Genomic DNA, 24257 nt, shown 5'->3' with positions numbered 1-24257 from the left:
TACAAAGGCAAAGTCCTACATAGGAGGGCTCAGGCTTCATGACATCACCTTTTGAAAGCCTCTGCATACTAATACCACAACGTGGTGTTAAGAATTCAATATGTGGGGGCGGCGCCTGTGGCTCAAGGAGTAGGGCGCCGGTCCCATATGCCGGAGGTGGCGGGTTCAAACCCAGCCCTGGCCAAAAAAAAAAAAAAGAATTCAATATGTGACTCGGAAGGGGGAAACAAACACTTAGACCATGGCCCGACGGTGTGTGTGCAGAGCCTTCCAACAGTGAAGTTGATTGTATGTGTAGACAAAACTCCATAGGAAAAAACAAAGACTCTCAATCAAACAAAACAGCTGGGCAAACTATCAACTTCCAGAAATTGCTGATTCATGCACCGAAATAGGCCTATAATTTAGCAAGTTGATTCACAAAAACAATTGAGCAAGTAGAATGTGTGCTGAGGGGATGTTTGACCTCCTGCCCCCGACACAGGCGGCTGTAAACACGTTCACTAACCAACCGCAGATGCTCGCACTGGAGATCATTGCATTACAGGCTGGGGATTTTACAAGAAGAAACAAAATGCTAACTATTTATACCAACAAGCTTGTCTTTCGGGGTTCATGATGTGAGATGAACGTGCTAGCCCTCCAGATTGGGCCTCCTTCACCACCCCCCGGTGGCCCCCAGACTCCATCCCCTGCCCCATCATGCCCTTGCTGGGAAGCAGCCCTCCAGTGGTTTCCCATCACAAACCATTAATGTCTAGATGACGTAGACTGGTACGAGAGGCTCCACTCCTCTCCAGGCCCTTAAATAAACCCCTCCAGCCCTCAAAAGCCCTGGCCGCACTGCGGCAGCTCCTGACTCACTCCACGCCTTTCCACCCCGTCTTCCGCCTCCTTGGCTCTGCTGACCGTGTCCCAGCCCTGGCCCTGGGACCCACGCGTGGGCTGGAACCTGCTCTGTGGCTGTCCCCTTTGGCCGTGGCTCACTCAGCAAACGACTCCTGGCCTCTGCCTTCCTAATTCAGTCACTGGAATCGTGAGTGAGAGGTGTCCTTCAACAGCCAGGTCTCTCCTGTCCTTTTCTGCCAGCTCCTGTCACTGCCCCCAAAGTGCCTTGTGCATAACACTACCTTCAGTTTCTCAAGGACAGATGCTCTGTGACGTCCTCTCGACCCTCAGCCTCCTCAGCCTGGCATTTCTCCCTCCCTCCTCCCGTGGCACCCTCCTCCTCACCTGGCCCGCCCGCTGTGAGCTCCATCCCTGCCAGGAGTTGGCCCTAAACCGATTCCCCCTATTTACTCCATCTTCTACTGTTCAGGCACAGACAGATGGGCTTTCCCTCTTCCGGCCTCATCTGGACTTTTAAATACCTCTGTTAGTCCACGAATTATCCATAGGATATTTTGAGTTTACCTCTGAGTCTCTCCCTGGAGAATCTAAGACCCTGGTGGGTAAGGACGGGTCATTAGTCACCATTTACACCTCCAGCACTGAGCCTAGTGCCAGCAAACAGAATAAACGCAGCCGTTCTAGACTGAGGAAACAGAGGAAGCCCACGTGAACAAATGAATGAGTAAAGTATGCCACGGGGCTCATCGCATATGTCTTCTACTTTTTTTTTAGAGACAGAGTCTCACTTTGTGCCCTCAGTAGAGTGCCAAGACGTCACAGCTCACAGCAACCTCCAGCTCTTGGGCTTAGGCGATTCTCTTGCCTCAGCTTCCCGAGTAGCTAGGACTGCAGGCGCCCGCCACAACGCCTGGCTGGGTTTTTTGTTGTTTCAGTTTGGCCAAGGCCAGGTTCGAACCTGCCACCCTTGGTATATGGGGTGGGCACCCTACTTACTGAGCCACAGCCGCCTCCTGACTTCTATTTTTGTCAAAGGAAGATTTAAAGCATATATGGACACAATCATTCAAACCTACACTTACTGCTTTCAAAAATCACATGGTAGCCTTAGAGGGAAATGTGTAAAATTGTAAGGTATAAGGCCATCCCATCAGGCTAGTGCTTCCATTTCTCCAGATTTCCTTCCAACGTTTTTGCTATAAATTTTGTATAATTTTATATATGCCCTTTTTTGGTTAAAATTGTTTTAAGATTTTATACATTGCTAAATCATCTCCAATAACTAAATTGCATAGTATTAAGTTGCTATAATTTAGGTAAGCACTTTTTTATAAGTTGTTTTCAAGTTTTTACTTTCATAACTAAGCAAAAAATAAACACTTTTGCTTTTATTCATTTAAATATCTTCTTAGTGTGAATATTCTTAGGAGTAGAATATTGTGCCCTTTTACAGTTCTTAGTATAAATTTCGCGATTGCTTCTTAGAAGGCGTCTACCAGTTAGCAATGTAAAGGCACATTTTTTGTCACAAAGATTCAGTCGCTCTTTATTTAAGATTTTACTTCAAGTTCAAATTTACTGCAGTCGTGAATGTTGAGCTCCTGGAGGGTAAAACCAGTATCTGTTTTGGGTACCTACCAAATAATTGATCCTCAACAAATAGTAATTGGAAATGTGAATGAATGTAGGTATTTTCCTTATTGCATATATAAATTACATAAATATTTATAAGTTACATATAGCATACATATGAATAGAATTTGACAGTCATCTCATCTAAGCTATCCACATACATCTGAACCTGGGCAGAGAGGCAGAAGCTCAGAAGACACAGCCCCTTCTGAAAGCACGGTTCTCTGCCGTGCTCTCAAAGACTTCCACAAAATGCAACTCCGCAAACTTCTTTAATATCTCATTTTAATTCTAATGATTGCTGGATCAGAAAGTTGTCCGCTTCCTTCTCTCTAACCCAATGGTTCTCAACCTTCCTAATGCCACAGCCCTTTAATACAATTCCTGTGGGTTGCAACTGCTGCACCCAAATCACCTGTGGTTCAGAGTAAATAGATTTGCTCGCTTTGTTTCTTCTCTTCCCTTCCCTTCTCTCTTTCTCATCCTGTTCTTGGTAAAGATAAACAAGCTGGCATCTGAATAAGAGCTTTCCAGGACCTCTCTGAGCCTCTCATTCTCACAAATGGTAAGTCTTGGTTGTAACTGCACTTTTTCATTCTTCTGTTTTTATTCCATCTGACTTGAGAATAGGTGTTTACCTAGAAATTCAGAATATCAGTGAATGCTATTCTATATTCTTATCAAAATTTTCTGAACATAAAAAATACCATTACAGGGTGGCGCCTGTGGCTCAAAGGAGTAGGGCGCTGGCCCCATATGCCAGAGGTGGTGGGTTCAAACCCAGCCCCAGCCAAAAACTGCAAAAAACAAAAAAAAAAAATACCATTACAAAAACACATAATAATAAATAACAATATTATTGTCAGCCAGGAGCACTGGCAACCAGGTCAGCCCAACACGTATGCAGACAGGATGTGAGGGACCTGCACAGCAGCTGTACCTGCCAGCCAGCCAGAGGCCAGGTTCCCACAGCACTTCCTATCATTGTTAAGGCCATAGCCTTTGAGCTCTAACAGATTGGGGTGAAAATCATGGGCTACTTCCTGTCTGCATGCACTTCAACAAATTATTTATTCTCCCTGAGCCCAGATTTCTTCTCTTGAAAAATGGGTTGTCATAAAGTCGTGTGAAAAACATACATATAAGGTACTTGGCTCAATGCCTGGTTATGTAGTAAGGGGTTAATAAAGGTTCCAACTCCTCAGAGCAGTGGTTCTCAACCTTCCTAATGCTGCGACCCTTTAATACAGTTCCTGTGGGTGGCGACCCACAGGCTGAGAACCGCTGCCTTCATTTGATCCATTAAATGAGTGGATTTAAAATGTATCCCTCTGAGGACAATATTGTTTTCCTTATTTGTCTCTTTAATCGTTCAATTAATCATTCATGCATTCATTATTGAAAAGCTGTTTTGTCCTGGGCAACATTCTATGCACTGGGGATGTTGTTGTAAGGAAAATACCACATATAGAGAGTCTTTGTCCTTACAGAGCTTACATTGTAATGGTGAAAAACAAAAAACATATAACAATATATAGTATGTCAAAGTATACATCTAATGATGTAATGTATTTTTTCCTCACAATTGTTGCTATGTATCTAATCAATGGCCAATGCGTGATGTCTTAGAAGTAAGAAAATGTCATGCTCATTTTTTATTAATCCATCATAACGTTTCTGGAAAATTTTTGCCAATCATAGCAAAGAATAATTCTGAAATCCCCCATTTATGAACAGACTAAGAGTCAAATAGCCATTAGCCATTTTAATCCTCCCAATATTCTTCAAATATAGCAATAACTATCCTCCAGTTTACACAAGAGGTGGTAGAGGTTTAGAAAGGTTACTGACTGTGTTGGATGTTTTCTGGGTTTGGTTTCCATTGGTTTGATTCGCTCCTTTGTCAGGGACTTTCCCTATTACAGATGTTAATTGGTGGTATCCACAGAAGGGTCCTGCCCCCTCATACAGAGTCCAAGTCTAGTAGGTCCCCCTGCTTCTTGCCTCTGGACATCAGGGAGCGGGCACATGACCCAGGCCAAATCAGCAGACTCACACCTGAGACTTGAAATGCGGAGGAGCCCAACAGCAGCCTTCATGGATCAGCCGTATTCTTGTCTGGTGTTTAAGATGTTTGGCTTTGATCTCTACCGCCCTTGTTCTTGCTGGGTCCCCCAGACTGGGATCCAGCTTTCCTGGAAATTCTTCAAGCTAGCTAATATCCTCCAAAAATAATATAGAATCTTTTAAATTAAATCAGATTGGTTTCTGTAGTTTAAAATTTAAGAACATTCCTAGCAGTCCGGGTGGCCAAGGCAGGTAGATTGCTTAAGCTCAGGAATTCATGACCAGTCTGAACAAGAGTGAGATCCCCCCCCCATCTTTACTAAAAATAGAAAAACTAGCTGGATGGAGTGGTGCACACCTGTAGTCCCAGTACACAGGAAGCTGAGGCAAGAGGATCACGTGAACCCAGGATTTTGTGGTTGCTGTGAGCTATGACAGATACCACAGCACTTCAGCCTAGGGCAGCAGAGTAAGACTCTGTCTCCTAAATAAATATAAATAAAATTTAAGAACATTACTAACACGTCTAGAAAATGCCCAAGTCAGTGTTTGATTCCAGGTCTGCCTAAATACAATGTCTGACAATTAAGTTTGTGAACTTGCCCCCATGCACTTACATTGGCAACACTGTACAAACAATTCAGTAAGGCTTCACAACCTTGGTATATCAGTGTCTCACCATTTTTTTCATGTGTAGGTGTGGTGACTTGCTAAATGGCATTTATTATCTTATTGCATGTTTTTGTGTGCCATCACAAGCATGTTACAGCTTGAATTAGAGCAATGAACAAACATTTGTAAATTTCTTGTTAAAGTTGGCAAGAATGACAGTGACATCAGGGACATATTACTCCAAGTTTGTGGGAATAATGTCATAAAGGAAATGGCAATGTGAAATGGATTGAACATTTTTCTGAGGGGAGAGAAAGCATTGCTGATGAAGAGAGGTCAGGGTGACCGGTAACAAACAGAACTGATGAAAACATTGCAAAAATTTATCAAATTGTGCATCAAAATCATCAGCTACCTGTGAGAAGCACAGAAGACCAAGTTAACATTGACAGAGAAACAGGGAATAAAATCTTAACTGAAAATCTTGGCCAAGAACTCATGGCTCTTGCATCAGGACAATGCCCCAGCTCATGTCACACTGTTGGTGAAGGAGTTTTTAGCCAGTAAACAAATAACTGTCCCTATTCACCTAATCTGGCCCACCCCAAGTGCCTTCTTTTCTTTACCTAAAGATAAAGAAAATATTGAAAGGAAGACATTTTGATGACATTCAGGACATCAAGGGAAATCCAAGGATAGCTGTGATGGCCATTTCAGAAAAAATAATTCCAAAATTGCTTTGAAGGGTGGCTAGGCACAGGCATTGGTACATAGCATTCCAAGGCGAGTGCTTCCAAGGTGAATGTAGTGATATTCAACAATGAGGTAGGTGGCATTTTTTCTAGGATGAGTTTGTGAACTTCATTGTCAGACCTCCATTCAAAGCCTGTGCCCTTTACTTAAGTAAGACAAATAGGCAGTTCATCATTTATTCAAAAATTATTCATCAATTTATCACGTGTGTGTAGGCACAACCTCAGAAACCCAAATGTTGAGGATTTGCTAAAACTTCTGTGGAACTGCATTGAGCTAGAATCTAGCCAGGAGCACTTCTCTGTAACAAACTTGACTTTCTAGTTTAAAACCCTTATCCCCCTGTATTAGTGACACATGGAAACTTAGGTTCTGTTTAAAGTTTCTAAGAGAGATGCAGAATCCCCAAAACATCCTCCCTTCCGAGAGGTGACCAACGTTCTGTCTCATGTGTACTATTTTTATCATCCAGTTTTTCAACAGATACTATGTTTTCCACATTTTGCTGATGGGATGTCTCATTTCATTTCCTTTTAGACACTGACTTACTTTGGTATGATCTTTTTAGGTTTGAATGATTTGGATATAAACTCAGATTTGGTACAGGAATAATAGAAAGAAAGCAGACTTACACTCTTCCCATGAAGAGAGAATAATCAAGGGAAAAATTCTAGCGAGAAATTACCAGACATTGAGTCTGTCATTCTCTCCCTGGAAAAGTAAAGGCGTTGCCTAGCATTGACTCTGGGGTGAAATTTTTTTCATACTAACATGTAAATGACTTATAAGAACATAAATTACTATTTCTCTTCAAAATTTTTGCACTTAACAATTGAAGTGCTGCACTGGGGAATATTGGGACTGGTTGCATCCACACATTAGAAGAGTGGATATTGGAACCTTTGAGAAGTGTCTAGATTACACCTTATAGGAGGTTACTTACTTCAATCTGCCTCCGAAAGTGGAACTTAGAATACTCTTCAGAGTCCTAGACATGAAAATATACGCCTTAGAAATCCTTCCTCTCCAATACCCACTTCCCAGACTGCGTTTGCACGGGGGTTATTAGGATAAATTGGAACAGCATTTGGAGTGGGGGGGAAGGTTCAGCCCTTTTTTATTTATTTTTTTTTTTTGGAGGTTTTTTTTGTTGTTGTTGTTCCTCAATTTTGGCTGCTGCTGCGAAGGTGCAGTAGTCGGGTTACGACGGATAGAAAACATACAAATGCAAATTTGGGAAGACCATTGTAACATACTTTTCCTTTTCTGAGACCAAAAAATGACAATTAATATAATTTGTGCATTCATTCATTCAACAAACTTGATTAAGATGTTTTTACATTATCCTGTCTTCAAAGAGCTCACAATTTAGTTCATCGAATGAATCTAATATATCTGTGGTCTTCTTTCCTTTTTTCTTCCGAGACACATGTTTGGCGCATCTCACAGTATGTGACAGAGATGACATCTTCAGGTGTATCGAACTCTTCTCGAGCACTTGGGGTTATTCACTGGACCCCATCTGCTGGCTGTAACTCCATTACTTTCTCTTCTATGCAAGAAAGTAAATCAGAATTCCACAGAGCAAAAAAGAAAGACGTCACTGTAAGAATAATGAATTTAAATGTGAAAATAAGTTATTCACACACTTACACGCTTTAACAAGTACTAACAATAAATTATGTGCAATAGTCTTCATAAATGGCTTTCAAATGCCAGATGTATCACCACTAAAACATGGTGCCAGATGGCAAGTGCAGTATTGAAAGTCTTCTGTGACTGGGATGGTCTTGGCTCTGTTCATACATTTTTCCATTTCACCTCAGTCCCCATAATTGTATTCACTCCACTAATCCAGAAGTTTCCTAACTTTAGCTTGCATCAGGATTACCTGGAGGGCTTGCTGAAACGCAGACAGTGGGGCTCATTTCCAGAGTTTCCCATTCAGTAAATCTAAGTGAGGCCTGAGAATTTGCATTTCCAACACTTTGCTTGGAGACAATAATGCTGTTTGTCCAAGAGCCACACTTAGAGAATTACCCACCTAGTGATCCATTCATCCGTTCAAAAAAAGAACTGGGAAAATCCAGTCAGGTGCCTGGCACCAAAACAAAAAGATAACGTGGATGTTATTTTGTCATAGCTCTGAGCACTTTGCTGAGAGCTTTGTTATGACAGGATTTTCTCCTTTACACCAATCCTACAAAGTAGGTCTGTTTCACAGATGAAAATACCATAGCTGAAAGAGATGAATCAACACGCTCCAAGTCATATATGAACAGGTGTCAGCCTTAGGATTTGAACCCAGTTCTAATGGATGCTACGACCTGTTATCCCATAACACTGAGGGGCTTATAGAAGGTAGTGTTGTGGTTAGTCTTTTGCAGATTACAAGAATGATGTTCACAGAAATCAAACGACTCACCCGCAGTCATACACCTAGAAAGTGTTGTAAACAAAATTTAATCTCGGTTTGCCTGATTCCAAAGTGCTTTTGCTATCATACAATATCATTCTCCATGCTACCTCTAGATTGACATGGATCTTACTTGGAGCCAGAAAAAAGACTGTGACTCCAATTAACCAGAATGCTCAGAGAAGGAGGGGGTACAGCCTAATGTTTTGGTTCATACGATAAATCTCTGTTAATTCATTCAAAAGCTTTCTAACAGCTATCAGTTCACTTTCCACCCTAAGTCAGCACACTATAATATAATGTTGCCCTGATGATTCAGGTCTCAGCACCATCATTACAAACAGCATTCGTTACTGAGAAATGTTGAGGTGGATGCGGAAGACGCAAGCCATGGAGTTGAATGCCTGGGGAGCCCCGGGTTACCCTGCGGATCCATTCAGCTACGTTCTGATCACCCAGCCTCTCTGTAATCAGAATGGGAAAAGGCCCCCAAAGTGAGACTAATGAAATGTTTTGGCTGAATTGGGTTCAAACCAATCAAGTTTATCCCAATTTGTGTGAGTAGCAGACAAACTTCAATACAAGTGACCATTTTTGCCTTTTGCTACTGGGTGAATAGCAGAGAATGAAGCTTTCCTGATTCCTGTGTACGGCTGTGGTAACCCGTCATCAGGGAGCTGTGTAATTACTGTTTGAGACATGAATCATCCTCGCTTGGAGGGCCCAGACCTATTTGACTCTATAAAAGGCGCCCAAGGTCGAAGTGCAAATGTGCACCGTCTGCCGTCCTTGGGGCTGATATAATTACCGAGCCACAGCAAGGGGATGAAGATGCTCCCTGCATCTGGCCTTGCGGTCCTCCTCATCACAGCTTTGAAGCTCTCCATGGCAGCCCCCTCCCTATTTGCAGCCACCCCCAGGACCTGGAGGAACAACTACCACCTCGCCCAGGTTTGTGAACTTTTGTCCAGTTCCGTCTTCTTCCTGCCCTGGAAAATCATTTTGTAAGTTCATTGAAGTCTAATCAGTATTATCTGCTAGGCGTCTAAGATCAATGTCAGGTGCATGAGGACACGCCTCAATCAGTAAATGAATATCTACCTAGGTATCTTAGTTCCTACATAATTTGAAGTGGCTTGCCAAAAAAAAGCATACCATACAAAAAGACAAAGTAAGAGGAAAAATAGAGGCAGAAAAATAAAAACTGAGGTGTAATATTTGCACACTAGAGGCAGGGTGTGAATTTAGGTCTAAGCAGTGACAACAAAAAGATTTGCTGTGTTCACATTTATTAAATGGCTGTTGTATTCAAGGTAACCTTGATCAAAATTTGAGGGCACCAAACTGCTTCTCCTTTCAGAGCTTTTCCTCTCTACAGCATATTCCCCAGTTAACATTCTCAACTTAAACTTTCTGTATTTTCCTCTTTAAGATCTCTCCCATATGACCATTGGCAAAGGTCTAATATGAATAATTCATTTTCTTTTGTGTTTTTGTAAAGACTATTTGTCTCATACTGATTCGGTATGGATGCTTCCCAGGGGGGTTGCATTTAAAAGGTAGATAACAATTAACCTAAAGAAATGGATTTGTAATGATGGAATTTCTGGCATTAGGAAGGGTGTGTAGAGGAGATGTTTCTGCACACAGCCCTCTGTCATGGGTCTGTCAGAATCACAGTACCTCTGTGATCACCACTTCTGCCTCGGGGCTGCTTTCCTGCCCCATAGGCTGCACCTGTGCACTGCGTGGTCCCTGTGTCACAGAGCTACTTTTTACCCATGCGCTTTAGCCTGTCCCTACCGATGTCTCTATCACTTGACCATTCTAATTGGTCAGGCCTCTGCCACACTGGTCCTTAAATATTTTGAATATCAGCCCTGCATACACACAGCTGTCCAGTACAGTCCTGTTGAATTCAACTCCCTTTCTAAATTCAAAGTAACTCAGAATACTGCAATCTATTAAAAATTATATTTTAACAGTGCCAACTAGCTTCCCAAATGTAATTTCCTCCGCACAATCTAATGCCCTCTGTTTCAGAACCTACAGAGTTTTCATGACCTCCAAAAGGAGGGCCAGTGTGAGGTCATAGTACATCTGAGGTGTCCAGAGACCCTGATTCAGGCAGAAGTGCCCATATTTCTAAGTTTACGTATTGCCGAGGCTGCTTTTGTGCTACAATGGCAGGGGATAGCCTACAAAGCCAGAAATTTCGACTATCAGTTCTTTACAGAAAAAAAATTAGCCAACCCCTGACCAATCGTGCAGAAATAAAACAAGAAAGTCAGGCTGGGGGCGGTGGCTCCCACCTGTGGTCCTAGCCCTCAGGGAAGCCAGGGAAGGTGGATTCCTTGAGCTCAGAAGTTTCAGACCAGCCTGACCAAGAGTGAGAGCCTGTCTCTACTAATAATAGAAAAATTATGCAGGCACTGTGGTAGGCACCTGTAGTCCCAGCTACTCCAGAGGCTGAGGCAGGAGGATCGCTTGTACCCGGGAGTTTGATGTTGCTGTGAGCTAGGCTGAGGCCACGGCACTCTGACCTGGGCAGTAGAGTGAGAATCTGTCTCAAACAAACCAAAAAGAAAGTCTTGTGTGAAGCCATTCTTGCCGGCCCAGTAAGTCTGGAGCTTGCTAGCAGTGTTTGGTGAAAATGGTGTGGCCTTGGAATGCTGGGAACACTTAGATTCCTTTCATCTTCCTCTCTAAAATAAGTTAGTCCTCCTCAGTCTCCCTGATGACACACTTTCAGGAAGACCTTAAACCAAAGCACATGGAAACGTGTCCAGGCACTCGGCACCTTCTGCCTGCAACACTCTCAGTCATCAGCTCTACACAGAGATTCTCATCACTATTAAGGGGCCTGGAGAGATCTGAGTGAACCTCTGACGTGCATCCCTGAAACTAGAAAGAATTAGTGCCCCTCATCATTTATAAACATGTTATAACAGCCTCATCCGCCTTAGCAAACCACAAACAGAAACATGAGAATAGGCAGCTTCGGTGCATTTATTGAAATCTGACTGGAGGAACATGAGTGAACCAGACAAGCTGGTGTTCCAATGGGGCTTCCGGGGCCTGAGGGAGCAGCGGGGAAGGTGCTGGAAGGAGATAAACAAGTCGACCAAAAAGTGCACAAGATTGTTCCGGAAAGTGATAAGTGATATTGGAAATAAGTTAATCGGAATGACAGAGAGCGACTCGGGTGAGGCATGGGGTAGGTGAGTATTTTCAAAGGGGTAGTTCTGGGAAGGCTTCTCGGAAGAAGCAGCTTTTGAGATGAGCCCAAATTGCATGAAATTCCAGTCATGTGAAGACCTGGAGACTGAGCGGTCCAGGCAGAGGAAACAGAATCCACAGCAGCCCCAACACGAAGGAGCTTGGAGTGTGATCATCACACCCCCTGGCTAGAGCTCAGAGACCAGGGAAGAGGGTCCCAAGGACAGGAGAGGCCAGAGGGTCATCTAGGGCCTGGTGGCCCAAGTCAGGCTAAGCAGAGACAGTGCTTAGAGACATGGTCTCTCCTTTGCAGACAGCTTGGTAAGGGAGAACAAATGACATCTTATACCATAAAACACCCAACAGTCCATGTCTCCAAACATCATATACGTCTCCCTCTAAAACCTATGAACAATAAAATCTATACTTGGAATGATAAACAGGTTCTTAGCTGGTTTACTCAATGTCCTCCTGTACCCTTTAAATGCTGATTTGCTAATTCGCATCAAGGCTTTGAAAATGATGGGATGATAAAACGCTTACCTATTTTCATAATCCAGGGTTTTGTTCTGGCTTTATTTGTTTAAAAAATATTAGTGTTACTACAACGTTTAAAACAAATTTTTTTAGTTGTCTTTAAAAACAATAATTTTTATTACCACATTATTATGAGCTCATAATTAAAGAAAATAAGAACAACCTTTCAAATGCAAACCGTTAAATTCAGATGCATTTACTACCATATTACTTTCTGTGATAAAGATTTTTTTAATTGTTGTCAAAATTTGTTTCTTAGTTTTCTCACTGGCTGTTTTGTCATGAGAAAATTTTGATTTTATACTATTTTCATAACATCATTTTAAATAATCACCAACATTCCAGAATCTAAGTGATCATTTGACCATTTCCCTTGTTGAACAAATAGATTTATTAACAGACTATTAAACAAATAGTCTCCAAATGAATAATGTTTCTGTAAGCATCTTTGTACACCAGCCTAATCTAAAGGTTATTTTCTCAGGATGGGTTTCCAGGAAGAGAATTAATGAATAAAATGATATTTTAAAGTCTTTTGATACATGTAAAAGCATTTTCACACTGAAGACCTGTTTAGGTTCTCACTCTGGTGTGATCAATAGGACAGAAGCCAATCCCATCCTATACATTAAAAAGCTGAAACCACAAGAAATGAAAGAATTGTCCAAGCTTATTAGTGACACAGCCTGGACTAAAATCTAGGGTTTTAAGACAGCTTTAAAATTTTTCACAAATCTACTTCAGTGATTTAGCAAAAACAAAAGGGGGGGGAGGGAGAAATAGTGAAGAAGCATAATCTAAATGTTTGCTGTGGTTTTTTAAGAGTTTAAAATCTGAGTTTTCATTTTTCATGGTGGCTCAGGCCTGTAATCCCAGCTCTTTGGGAGGCTGAAGCAGGAGGATCCTTCAGCCCAAGAGTTTGAGGCCAGCCTGGGAAAAAAAAAAAAAAAAAAAACAAGACCCTATCTCTACAAAAACATTAAAAATTATCCAGGTATGGTGGTGCACCTAGGAAAAAGAATAAGACCCTGTCTTTAAAAAATAAAATAAACAAACAAAAAAGCCTTTTAATTCTCAGAAAGAACACTAGAAAAATGTGTGAAGATGAAGGTTTGGGAGAGACACCAGAGCTAGCTTAACTTGCAGGGACAGACTCCCTGGGCCTCCTTTATTTGTACCTGTCAAACGTTGAAAGAGAAGAGGAGAGGGGACCACCTGACAAGCCTAAAATTCTGTGAACTTAACAAAGGACAAGTGGGGAAGGTGGGGAGCCAGTGGTTCAATTCTGGTGAGTCCTGAGATCTTGACCCACTTCCAATACCATTGAGCCAACTGTATGCAAGTATTAGAGCTCAACACGAAAGCAATTCTAAGTGCACATCTAAGTGCTGATGGAACATTTGACTCTGAAAACTATGCTAAAACCTTATCAGGAACTTTGGCAGAAAGTTCTGGGCTCTCAGTGCCTCAGAACATCTGCTAATTCTTTAAGGAAGCCTATTTCCATGTTTTGCCTAAAGAAAAAGAGCCCAAACATTAACTGAGCGTCTATTCTAAGCCTATACCTGCGTCAGATGAGGACGTGTGCCTGTGAAGCAGTTATAGGAAAGAGCTCACCACTGAGCAGGTGGCAGGGAATATGTGGACAGTGGTAGTTTATAGAGCAATGGGGCAGGTGCCACCTGGCCGGTCTTTTACTAGCATAAGAACCATATCCTGTGGGTGCTCCAAGTAGGAAGACATTTGTTCGTATCACTGAAGTGACTAATATTTATTCTTTTTATTTTTATTTTTAATTGTTTTTATTAAGTCATTTGTACATGGATCATAAATACATTTATGCCATTATGAGATTCAACGTGCTGATTATTTGTACAAATTGGAGTGCTTACGTCCTACTAATCAACATAGCTTTCACCTCATTTATCCAAATACAGTGTTAAGGCATCTGTGTTCTACACCCGATAGATCCAACTTGTACTTGCAATTATTCTCTTTTTAAATAAAAATCGTTTCTAATTTTATTTTTACTTCATTAAAAGACATTGTTTTCATCCTGCCTACTATGACCAGCCATAAACCTTTTGTGCTATAAGTTGAATATTCTTATGCACATTTTAAAGAAAAAAAGTTGGTTGTAAAAATTGTGTAGGTTCCTGGTAGAAAAATTATAAAAACTCTATAATTAAAAAGAAATCATCTTAATTCAGTAATTAAGATGCAGACACTGTTAATCCCTTAGATCGTATTTTTCATACACTTGAGGCAAGTGAGGCAGAAACACACATCCTACCTTTATTTTAAATTCTTAAAATTTTATTTATCACAGATTATTTTGCATTTATTTTGTGTTTTTTGAATTTTACGTTACACTGTTATTTATCTTGAATAATGAATTTTTGGTAACCACCTCACCCTAGTCTTGGTTTATGATGATGGATCACTTTTGTTTATAAACATGGTTCATAATTTAGTAGTAGGCTAAACAGGTTTTCCACTTAATTTACCTCGAGCATCTTCCTTTATTGTTGGTGCCCACTGTGGCACCCCATCACCATGCAAATAAAAACAGCTAGGACACAGATTTAGAAGTACATGCTTGCAAGAGGTGGGCTTCCTGTTGGTGCAGGAAAAGCCCCAAGTAACCTCTGCCATGGCCTTTTACTGAAGCATTATACAACAAATGTGGGGCCCCCACATACAAGAGCTACATGCTTAATGATCGCTATGTGCTCCTTCCCCACTAGCTCGACTCCTACCCTGTTGCACCACCAGTGTCCAAGGTTCAACATCGGCTTGCTAATGAGCTACAGATCCTATCCCATTAACGCATGCAGTTACTTGAGGGCTTGTCTCCGCGCTGCAAAACATCTCCATGCCGGGTAGGAGATTGTCCTTCTCCCAGCGCCTCCCTCAAGAATGGGTGACCACTTTTACAAGCCTGGTGCTCAGTCTCCTACACTTTATATAATGACATTTTTGTGACATAAAAATTAAAATATAGGGCCAAGCACGGTGGCTCATGCCTGTAATCTCAGCATTTGGGAGGCTGAGGCAGGTGGATTGCCTGAGCTCACAGGTTTGAGACCAACCTAAGCCAGAGCAAGACCTCATCTCTAAAAATAGCTGGGCGTTGTGGTGGGCACCTGTAGTCCCAGCTACTTGAGAGGCTGAGACAAAGGAATCGCTTGAGCCCAGGAGTTGGAGGTTACTGTGAGCTATGATGCCATAGCACTCTACCAAGGGTGACAAAGTGAAACTTTTTCAAAAAAAAAAAAATTAAAATGTAGAATATACACAGTATGGGGGCATTTGGCACACCTTTTGAGTGCAGGACATAACTACAACAGGGACTCTACCTAACAAATTCAAATATTTTGACCTGGTTGTTTGTACCCTCACATTAACCTGAAATAAAATATATAAATATATATGTATATATACCCTGTTTCCCCGAAAATAAGACATCCTCCGAAAATAAGACCTACTTACAGGAAAGATAAGACGTCCCCTGAAAATAAGACCTAGCGCATCTTTGGGAGCACACAGGGTGCTCCCAAACAGGGTGTATATATATATATAACAATTAACCTCACAGGGGAACAAAATACTGAAAATCAATTGTCGGGCGGTGCCTGTGGTTCAGTCGGTAGGGCGCCGGCCCCATATACCAAGGGTGGTGGGTTCAAACCCAGCCCCGGCCAAACTGCAACCAAAAAATAGCCGGGCGTTGTGGCGGGCGCCTGTAGTCCCAGCTACTCGGGAGGCTGAGGCAAGAGAATCGCCTAAGCCCAGGAGTTGGAGGTTGCTGTTAGCTGTGTGAGGCCACGGTGCTCTACCAAGGGCCATAAAGTGAGACTCTGTCTCTACAAAAAAAAAAAAAAAAAAAAGAAAATCAATTGTCTCAAAAATGTGGAGAACATTCAGACACAACCATGATTATCATAGCATTAACTTGCACAAACAGGAATGACTCAGCATGTCAACTTCATCTTGCAAAAAAAGATTAGAAACACAAAGTATTTATTCAAGATGGTCTAATAGAGAGGGAAGGGGACCGTAGCTTTATTTCAGAGAAACCATTCCAGGCCACAGGGCCTGGGGTTTCATGTGGCCTCTCTCTGTGTTTCCTCTTGGCTTCTCATCTGACCTAAGATTTTTATAAGAAACCAGGAAAGTAAGCTCCCCACACTGCAGGGCAGGCAGTGAAAAAGGGTCAGTTGACCCTGCATTGAGGAAACAGAGCACCATCTCCAAACAAATAAGGAAGACTTTTCACGTTTTCCTTAACAACAGCCATCCTGTTTGTGAAATAACTCTGGGATATAGAAAGGGATACAGATGTCAGCAGGGCCCAGTGGCTCGTGCCTATAACCCTAACACTCTGGGAGGCTGACGTGGGAAGATCAATGGAGCTCAGGAGTTTGAGACCAGGCTGAGAACAAAGAAACCCTGTCTGCCAAAACTAAAGAATTAGCTGGGTGTCCTGGTGAGCACATGTAGACCTAGCCACTTGGGAAGCTAAGGAAGGAGGATCACTTGAACCCAGGAGTTTGAGGTTACAGCAAGCTACGATGACACCACCGCACTGCAGCCAGGTGACAGAGTGAGACTGTCTCCAACAACAACAACAAAAAGAAAACATTGTCAGCCATAATTTCGCCACCCAGAGCTAATCACCACTAATATTCAGACATACCTGCTTTCATTATTTATTCCGTATATGTGTGCATTTGATTTATTTATAAAATGGTGATTATTATCTTGTACAGATTTCTTCTCTGATTTTCTCAGCATATTGCCATTGATAATGCTCTTATATCAAGAGCATTCTTCCATGTCATTAAATATTTTTCAAAACTTTAATCTTAGTTGAGGGCTAGTTTTCCTGAGATGAACACATAACAATGTATCTAACAAATCTTCTCTCGTAAAACATTAAGATCACTTCTAATTTTTTATTTTTATATGTATGTTTTTTAAATGTGTGCATAAAACATAAGTAAATGATTTGCATAATGTATATGCAATTAGAAAATATATGGTTACTATATAGATGAGTAATATATAATTATATCTACCAAATAAACAACTCTATACTATATAAATACAAGCTTATATACAATCAAATACAGTCAGCTTTTCATATCCATAAGTTCTGTATTCAGCTGGATTCAACCATGAATCAAAATAATTAAGGAAAAAACTAGATGGTTGTGTTATACTAAACACATATAGACTTTTTTCTTGTCATTTTTCCCCCCAAACAATACAGCATAACAACTATTTACATCACATTTACATTGCATTAGGTATTATAAATAATCCAGAGAGATGATTTAAAATATTGAGGAGGATATGTGTCATTATATCCAAATATTATGCCGTTTTATATTAAGGGCTTGAGCATCTGTGGATTTTTATACCCCTGGGGATCCTAGAACCAATCCCACAGATACCAAGGGTCAACTGTGTTTATAAATCTTTACCTGCTCTTTGATTATTTTCCTGAAATAAATCAGGTAGGTGAAACTCCTGGGCCAGCATGGTCCTCAACTTCATTTTTGCACAACCCTGTCTCACTCATTTCACCCTAATTCCAACCCTGAGTCATAGGAAAGTATTTTCAACCATATATACTAAGGACTTTTAGTGTTTATGTGCAGATGAGAGCCTTATAATTTATGGCTCATTTTACTTGCCTGGGAAACCTACCCCATAGAAACAAACTCTACCCCACGTGCTGAACACAGCTGAGCTGATGAAAAGCTTTAGCTCGACCCTCTGACTTGGTAAAGGATGAGAGGCTGGAAGGCAGCGCCTCAGGAAGTTAAAAACATACTGATCTTACATTATGAACAATGAAAGTTTGATGCCAATAACTATTTACCAAAGAAACCAGATAGCTTTTGTCTTGCAAATCCGAGGAAGAACGTCAATGACAGATAACTGATCCATGAAAAAAAAACAAAGTTCACATTAATTTCTTTCCACTGTTTAAAAAAAAATTAAAGCAAAAATTTATATTTATTGTATTCATGGCAGAAAAACAATAAATATAGGTGGACAATATTAAAAGAAATTAAAATTAATAGGAAATTAAATTTCTATTTAAATAGAAATTAAAGTTAAAAATCATTAAATTATCTCCACTCCCCACTACCCTCAAAGAATTACTGTTAATAATTTGGAATATATCTAAGCTTGAGCTAAGCAAATAGGTCTCTCTTTTTTTTTTTAATGGCAATATAGTCTACACACTTTTTAAAAATACATCAAGTGCATTGTTCCCTGCCTTACTTGAGCATGAGTATTTCCCAGACCGCTCTGTAGACGCATCGGCCTGCCTCTCCATTTCAGGAGTATCTTGATAAGTATTACACAAAGAAAGGAGGACAGCAGATGGGTGAGATGGTTGCAAGAGGCGGCAATTCCATGGTGAAGAAGATTAAGGAGCTGCAGGCCTTCTTTGGCCTCCAAGTCACGGGGAAGTTAGACCCAACCACAATGGATGTGATCAAGAGGCCGCGCTGCGGGGTTCCTGATGTGGCAAACTATCGCCTCTTCCCAGGTGAACCCAAATGGAAAAAAAATACTTTGACATACAGGTAATGAGAACCATCTTTCCAAATTCAGAGAGAAACAGCCCTCCCCTCTTTTGTACTTTTCTTTTAAAAATATCTTCCTTCTATCTGTATAAAAAATCCTGACTCCTCACAACCATGACAGAGAATAAGCACTGTTTGGGTCCAACCATTAAGCTATGACAATGGGCAATTCACTGTGATCTCAGGATTATCATCATGACTGGACATTTCAGGCCGGACAGTTTTACCAGTTATATACAACACATGAATCTTTAAAGTAATGTGGTCTAGGATTAATGACCTGACAGCACAAACCGATAAAATTCACCTATTAAGAAATTAATTTTGTTGATTCCAAAAATCATTTATTGATTATTTATTCACCATCAATATATGCATTCAATTTGGAGGATATGAAGGTGAACAGAGCACCTTTCCTGACCTCAGGGAACCCGCAGTCCTTTGGGGAAGACAGACCTGCCAACGTCTGTAGCTCTCCATAAAAAGTAGAAAACCACAGGTGTAAGCAGAGACCTGAGGGAGCACCTGGGGACAGTTACAAAGTGACCCAGGGACAGGGCAATGACATCTGAGCCTGATTTAAATCAAAACAGAAGCAATTCCACCCTTAGCTCCCAAGCTGCCCCTACTCTGTCCCTGTAGACTCAAGGGACACACCCAGTGGAATGTTTGTCCTTTTCCTCTCCTCTGGGTACCAAGACTGGATTCCCTGACCAGCGGCCTGAAGCTATCCCCAGGTCAGTCCCACTGAGGGCAGACCACGTGCGGTGCCCGCCACTCAGCTGGACGTGTGGACCTCACACGTGCCAGCTAGATACAGGCTGGAATCCAAGAGTGGCCTCCTTGTGTAGTCTTGCCTGGCCTTTGCACATGTTAGGGGGGTTCCAGGTAGAAAAGCAGTCCAAGCAAGCAGCAGCAGAGAGTGGGCCAGCAGGGGTGCTGAGCGGCGCACAGCGGGAGTTGAGGAGGATAGCCAGGATGGGGCTGGAGAGGCGCTGCAGGGCAGCTCCAGTGTGCTGTTGTGGAGTTTGGACTTTCTGTGCAGGGCAGTAGCGAGCCAGGCCGGGACCAGGATCGGACTGCGGGAGGAGAGAGGTAGGTACGGTGCAGGTGCCCCTAACACCTCACAGGACCCCATCTTTAAAATGTCAAGAATTTTTCAGCCAGCTGTTAAGGCTCCAAGAATTTTAGACAGCCATTATTAAATCATGTACATTTACAATTAAATAAGTTATACTTTAAAACAAAGATAATTGGTAATTGAGTGTGGTAGCTCACACCTATAATCCTAGCACTCCAGGAGGCCAAAGTGAGCGCTCGAGCTCAAGAATTCAAGACCAGCCTGAGCAAGAGTGAGACCCCATCTCTACCAAAAATAGAAATACTAGCTGGGCGTGGTGGTGGGCACCTGTAGTCCCAGCTGCTCAGAAGGCCGAGGCAGGAGGATCACTGGGCTGTGATCTGGGCTGCTGTGAGCTGGGCTGATACCAGGACACTCTAGCCTGGGGCATCAGAGTGAGACTGTCTCAAAAAAAAAAAAACAAAGAAACAAAAAGGTAATTGAAAGATCACTTTTCATTTCACTCCATTTTATTATGTATATGTCTTTCCGAGGCACTCTTTACCTGTTAGGTCTGCACGACAGAAACATTATGCAGTGATGCACCGGCTCATCTCTTCCCAACCTGGAATTCAGCGACGGCACGCTGGTATCTTGTAGTTAGCCACTGTAAGAGATTTACAACACAAAAACCAGCAAGTCATACACACCAGGGGAGGTTGTTTTTCCCCTGTGTAAGGCCGAACAATTAATTTTGTGAACTCATCCTAGAAAAAGAGCTACATATCTCATGGCTGAATGTCACTCTGGTCACCGTGAAAGGCCTCCCCTTAGCTGTCTGGTGAGCGCAGTGATGCTGCAGTTGTTAAACTGTCCCAGGACACCAGACAGTCCATTTGATGGACCGAGGGCAGGAACACAGGGAGTGAGCAGATGATCCCACTGGACCACCTGTCACCTGCTCTGAGCCTATAAATCCATAAGGTGGAGCTCTGAGCAAAACGATGAAAGCAACTGAAGCAGCAAAGGCCCTGTGGGGTCACACAGGTGATGATGAAAAAGATGACAGAGGAAGGTCAGAAAAATGTGTGTAAAGCCCTGGATGCTTTTCATAGTTTTCTTAAAATAAACCGTGTCCTATGTTAGCCTGCGACTAGGTGCGGGAAAAACAAGGGGCCCAGGTGCAGATGTGAGACGTGGGGAAGTCTAACAGCCTCACGGTAAGTCGGATAGGCCCAAACCCCTCAACCATGCAATTGCCCGTCCTCTTTGGTGCCCAGAGACCTCCCCGGTGCCTTCCCCTACTGAGAGACACTAGTGGCTATCTGAACACTCTGTCTGTTTCCGAACAACTTCTTATAACACCAGAGGATTAAAAATAAAAACCCACAGCAGAGTGCTCATCTGCATAAGCTTTGTAGTCAGACAGAATTGGGCTCAAATCTTGCCTAATCTGAATTTCGTGAGTTAGAGTGAGGATGGGATAATATACCTCATTAGAAACTGCTTCAAACAATGCCTGGCATGTGTCAGGTCCTCAGAGAATAGTAACTATTCTTACTGTGGCTTTACCTGTCACTGCACACCCTGGGTCAGGACTTTGCACGCATTCTTTTCTGGTGCTGCCCTTTTCTCCGTTCTCTCTTTCTCCAGCCCAGCACACACAGTCAAGGTAAAGATGTTACTGATAATGGGAGGGAAATTCAAGGTCCTAACCATCCAGACTTGTGATAAATCAGATTGTCATGCAGTGGGCTTGGCATATTTCGAAAGCATTAAATAGTCGCTGCAAGAGCCTTTCTCCTGTTTCCCCCTTCAACTCTGCAGCTCCCTTCTCTTGGCCGCAACCTCTGGAGTTACAGAGCTCCTTGTTCCTTCATTCATGAGCCCTGAATTGAGCTATTTACTATCCTCTCTGTGGGACATGGTCCTTCGTTTGGGAACTCCACAATGGCTGCTATTGGTTCCTGATTGCAGCTGCACCACCTGCATTACAAGAACCGAGGATATTTTAAAACACAGATTTCTGGATCCATATTTAACAACCTTCCTAGGGAGTTAACCAGAGGTCCTAAAGTTTTAGAGCCACTGGGTAGGCCCTAAAGCAGCTAGCTTTTAGTCTTTACTTCATTTATTAAGCATTTGCGGAGAAGCTACTGTGTGCAAGGCATTAGACGAGGAGCCAGAAGAGAGAAAACAGGCTCCGTTTCTGCTCCCAGGTCGGCTCCTGCAGATGGAGCGTCTCACTTTGGATCCGTCAACCCAGCCCAGCGCAAGGTCCCAGGTGGAAGTGGCTCTATCCTCCCTTGCCTCTGCGTGCTGCCAGAGACTGCCGCTCCTGGGCTCCACGGCCAAAAGTTCTAGAACATGGCCAAGTATGTCTCCACCTGGTTTGTCAAAAAAGCACTACATCTTTCTACCTTCAGATGTCATTGTCACACAGAAGTTGCTGAAGGCTCCATCTTCCTTCAGACCCAGGGAGCATCCCATTTTAAAGTTAGCACATCCCCTTGAAAAATGCATCATTTTCAGAAAAAAAAAAACATTCGCCAACAGCCCTGGGGAAATCCCGACGGCCTTTGAATGAGAATTTGCAAAACCTCAAACATCCACACTTACGTTTCTCATAATTAAATACTTTTAGTGCCTTCTGGGGAAAAACCAGTCCTCTCTCAATTACAACCACTTTACAGAAAATGTTCATTTTTCCTAGTGGTAATGACACAGAAGTATTATTCTTTAAAATCAGTGGTAGTATCATAACAATGAAAACCAGACTTCTCAGCTGTCTCTCATTTCTTCCTGTCATTTGTCTTGTTTAATATGAAGAAATTTAATGTATATAAAACAAACTAAGAATTATCATTTAGTAGAAAAAAAGCTAAACTGTCGATTTATAGTCAACATTTTTTGTTTTTAATACATAATTCTTGCCTGCTTCACTTAGGAGCACTTACTGAAAGAAAAACACGTCTGTTTCTTTTATTTTCACAGAATAGCCAAATACACGCCTTCCATGAGCTCTGCCGAGGTGGACACGGCCATAGAGATGGCCTTGAGGGCCTGGAGTAGCGCTGTCCCTCTGAACTTTGTTAGAGTCAACACAGGCGAAGCGGATATTATGATCTCCTTTGAAACTGGAGGTACCGTGGTACTTCTTGGGTTTCACATAGTAAGGAGAATCGTCCCAGTACTGTTTCTTCTTCACATTTAATCCAAGGGATCTGCACGATTTTTCTTTGCACAGTGTTACGATGGGTAGAGGCCAAGACTGTGGTAAAGTCATGACCTGGGGCCAGAGAACAAGGTCAAAGGAGTTTTTGGCATTTCTTGTCACTGGACCCAGCTGTAGGGTAGATTCACTGTCACAAGCTTTCATTAGCGGACAAATTCTGTCAGCTTTAGCTTTCCCATTGGCCACCTGACCTCATCCAGTCCCATTATAATGTTCCCATCTCTGTGTCCCATCTTCCGCATTAGCTGAGACTCTCCCCTCTTGAATTCTCACTGATGGAAACAAATTTCACAGTGACCTTAATGCAGCTTTTTCCACACCGTGGCAATGGCTAGGAAAGTGGTGCTCCTGTCTTGCCCACACAAGTAGACTACTTTTTGGGAGGTAGTGAGAGGGCTGCCTCTAGCTTGCCTACATCTCCATTCCTCCATCCATGCTAGTGAGGAGCAGAGGCACAAGTGCGCACCAGGGTTGGTGGCGAGCTCTATGCCCTTCCCAGAGAAACACGTCCAGGAAGTAGGCAAAGGAAAGGCCAAATGGCCCGTGAGATTCCTTTCACTTCTCAGCGTCCTAACAGTCAAGGTAAGGGAGAACTACTGTCTCTTCCCCTCCACAGGTAATGTTTCTTTTTTTAAATTTCAAATTAATATGAGGGTACAATGTTCCCATGTTTACCTGGATCGCGTTGAAACACATTCTTCTTAGTAAAGTATCACAGGTAACATTTCTAAATGTCCTTGTCATTTGAAATGCTGACCTTAATTTTAATCTGATGTAACTGGGAGGAAACCTGCTTCGGATGAAGGAGAGAGATCAAGCCATTCCTTAGCACAGACTCGTTAGAAACGGCCTTGGGTCTGTAGCCAGACCCACGGCAGATCTTGTTTCTCCCAGAGGACCAAGGCCACTCTGGTGAGGTGGCAGAGCAGTGTGACTCAGGGCAGCTTTGGGGACCAGGCGGTTACCATCTGGCTCTCGCTTCGTCTGTCAAGCTGGTGTCCTGTCCCCAACACACATGCTGACTAGGAGCTATGCTGCCACTGCGTTAGGTCCTCCAAGCATGCAACTTGATTAAACAGCATTGCCTTGAACCCTGACAAGTAGCTTACCAGAACTTTGTTTTGTTGTTTCTTTAAAAAAAAATTACCCCTCCCTGAGATTCTAAAAAATTGTAAAATGTAGCTTTTTCTACATGCTTCCTTTTGTTCTTCGCCTTTCCTATTAAATTTGTAATGGAATGTTAATTAAAATAGATAAGAAATGTGGTTG

The 24257-nt window shown here is 42.3% G+C and overlaps 1 protein-coding gene across 1 annotated transcript in view; it reads left to right on the top strand.

The window, feature by feature from the left end:
* The first annotated feature begins 9149 nt into the window (after positions 1-9149).
* Positions 9150-24257, top strand: part of MMP20 (matrix metallopeptidase 20) — a 58261-nt gene continuing 43153 nt past the window's right edge. The window contains exons 1-3 of the mRNA XM_053561628.1: positions 9150-9280; positions 18446-18693; positions 22748-22896. Of these exons, the coding sequence (XP_053417603.1) occupies positions 9155-9280; positions 18446-18693; positions 22748-22896 (523 nt within the window). The 5' untranslated portion in view covers positions 9150-9154. The remainder of the gene's footprint in view (positions 9281-18445; positions 18694-22747; positions 22897-24257) is intronic.

The sequence above is a fragment of the Nycticebus coucang genome, chromosome 14, assembly GCF_027406575.1.
Source record: "Nycticebus coucang isolate mNycCou1 chromosome 14, mNycCou1.pri, whole genome shotgun sequence".
In the NCBI taxonomy this organism is placed as follows: Eukaryota; Metazoa; Chordata; class Mammalia; order Primates; family Lorisidae; genus Nycticebus; species Nycticebus coucang.
Note: the sequence above shows the minus strand (reverse complement) of the source record. Positions and strands in the feature narration are given on the sequence as shown.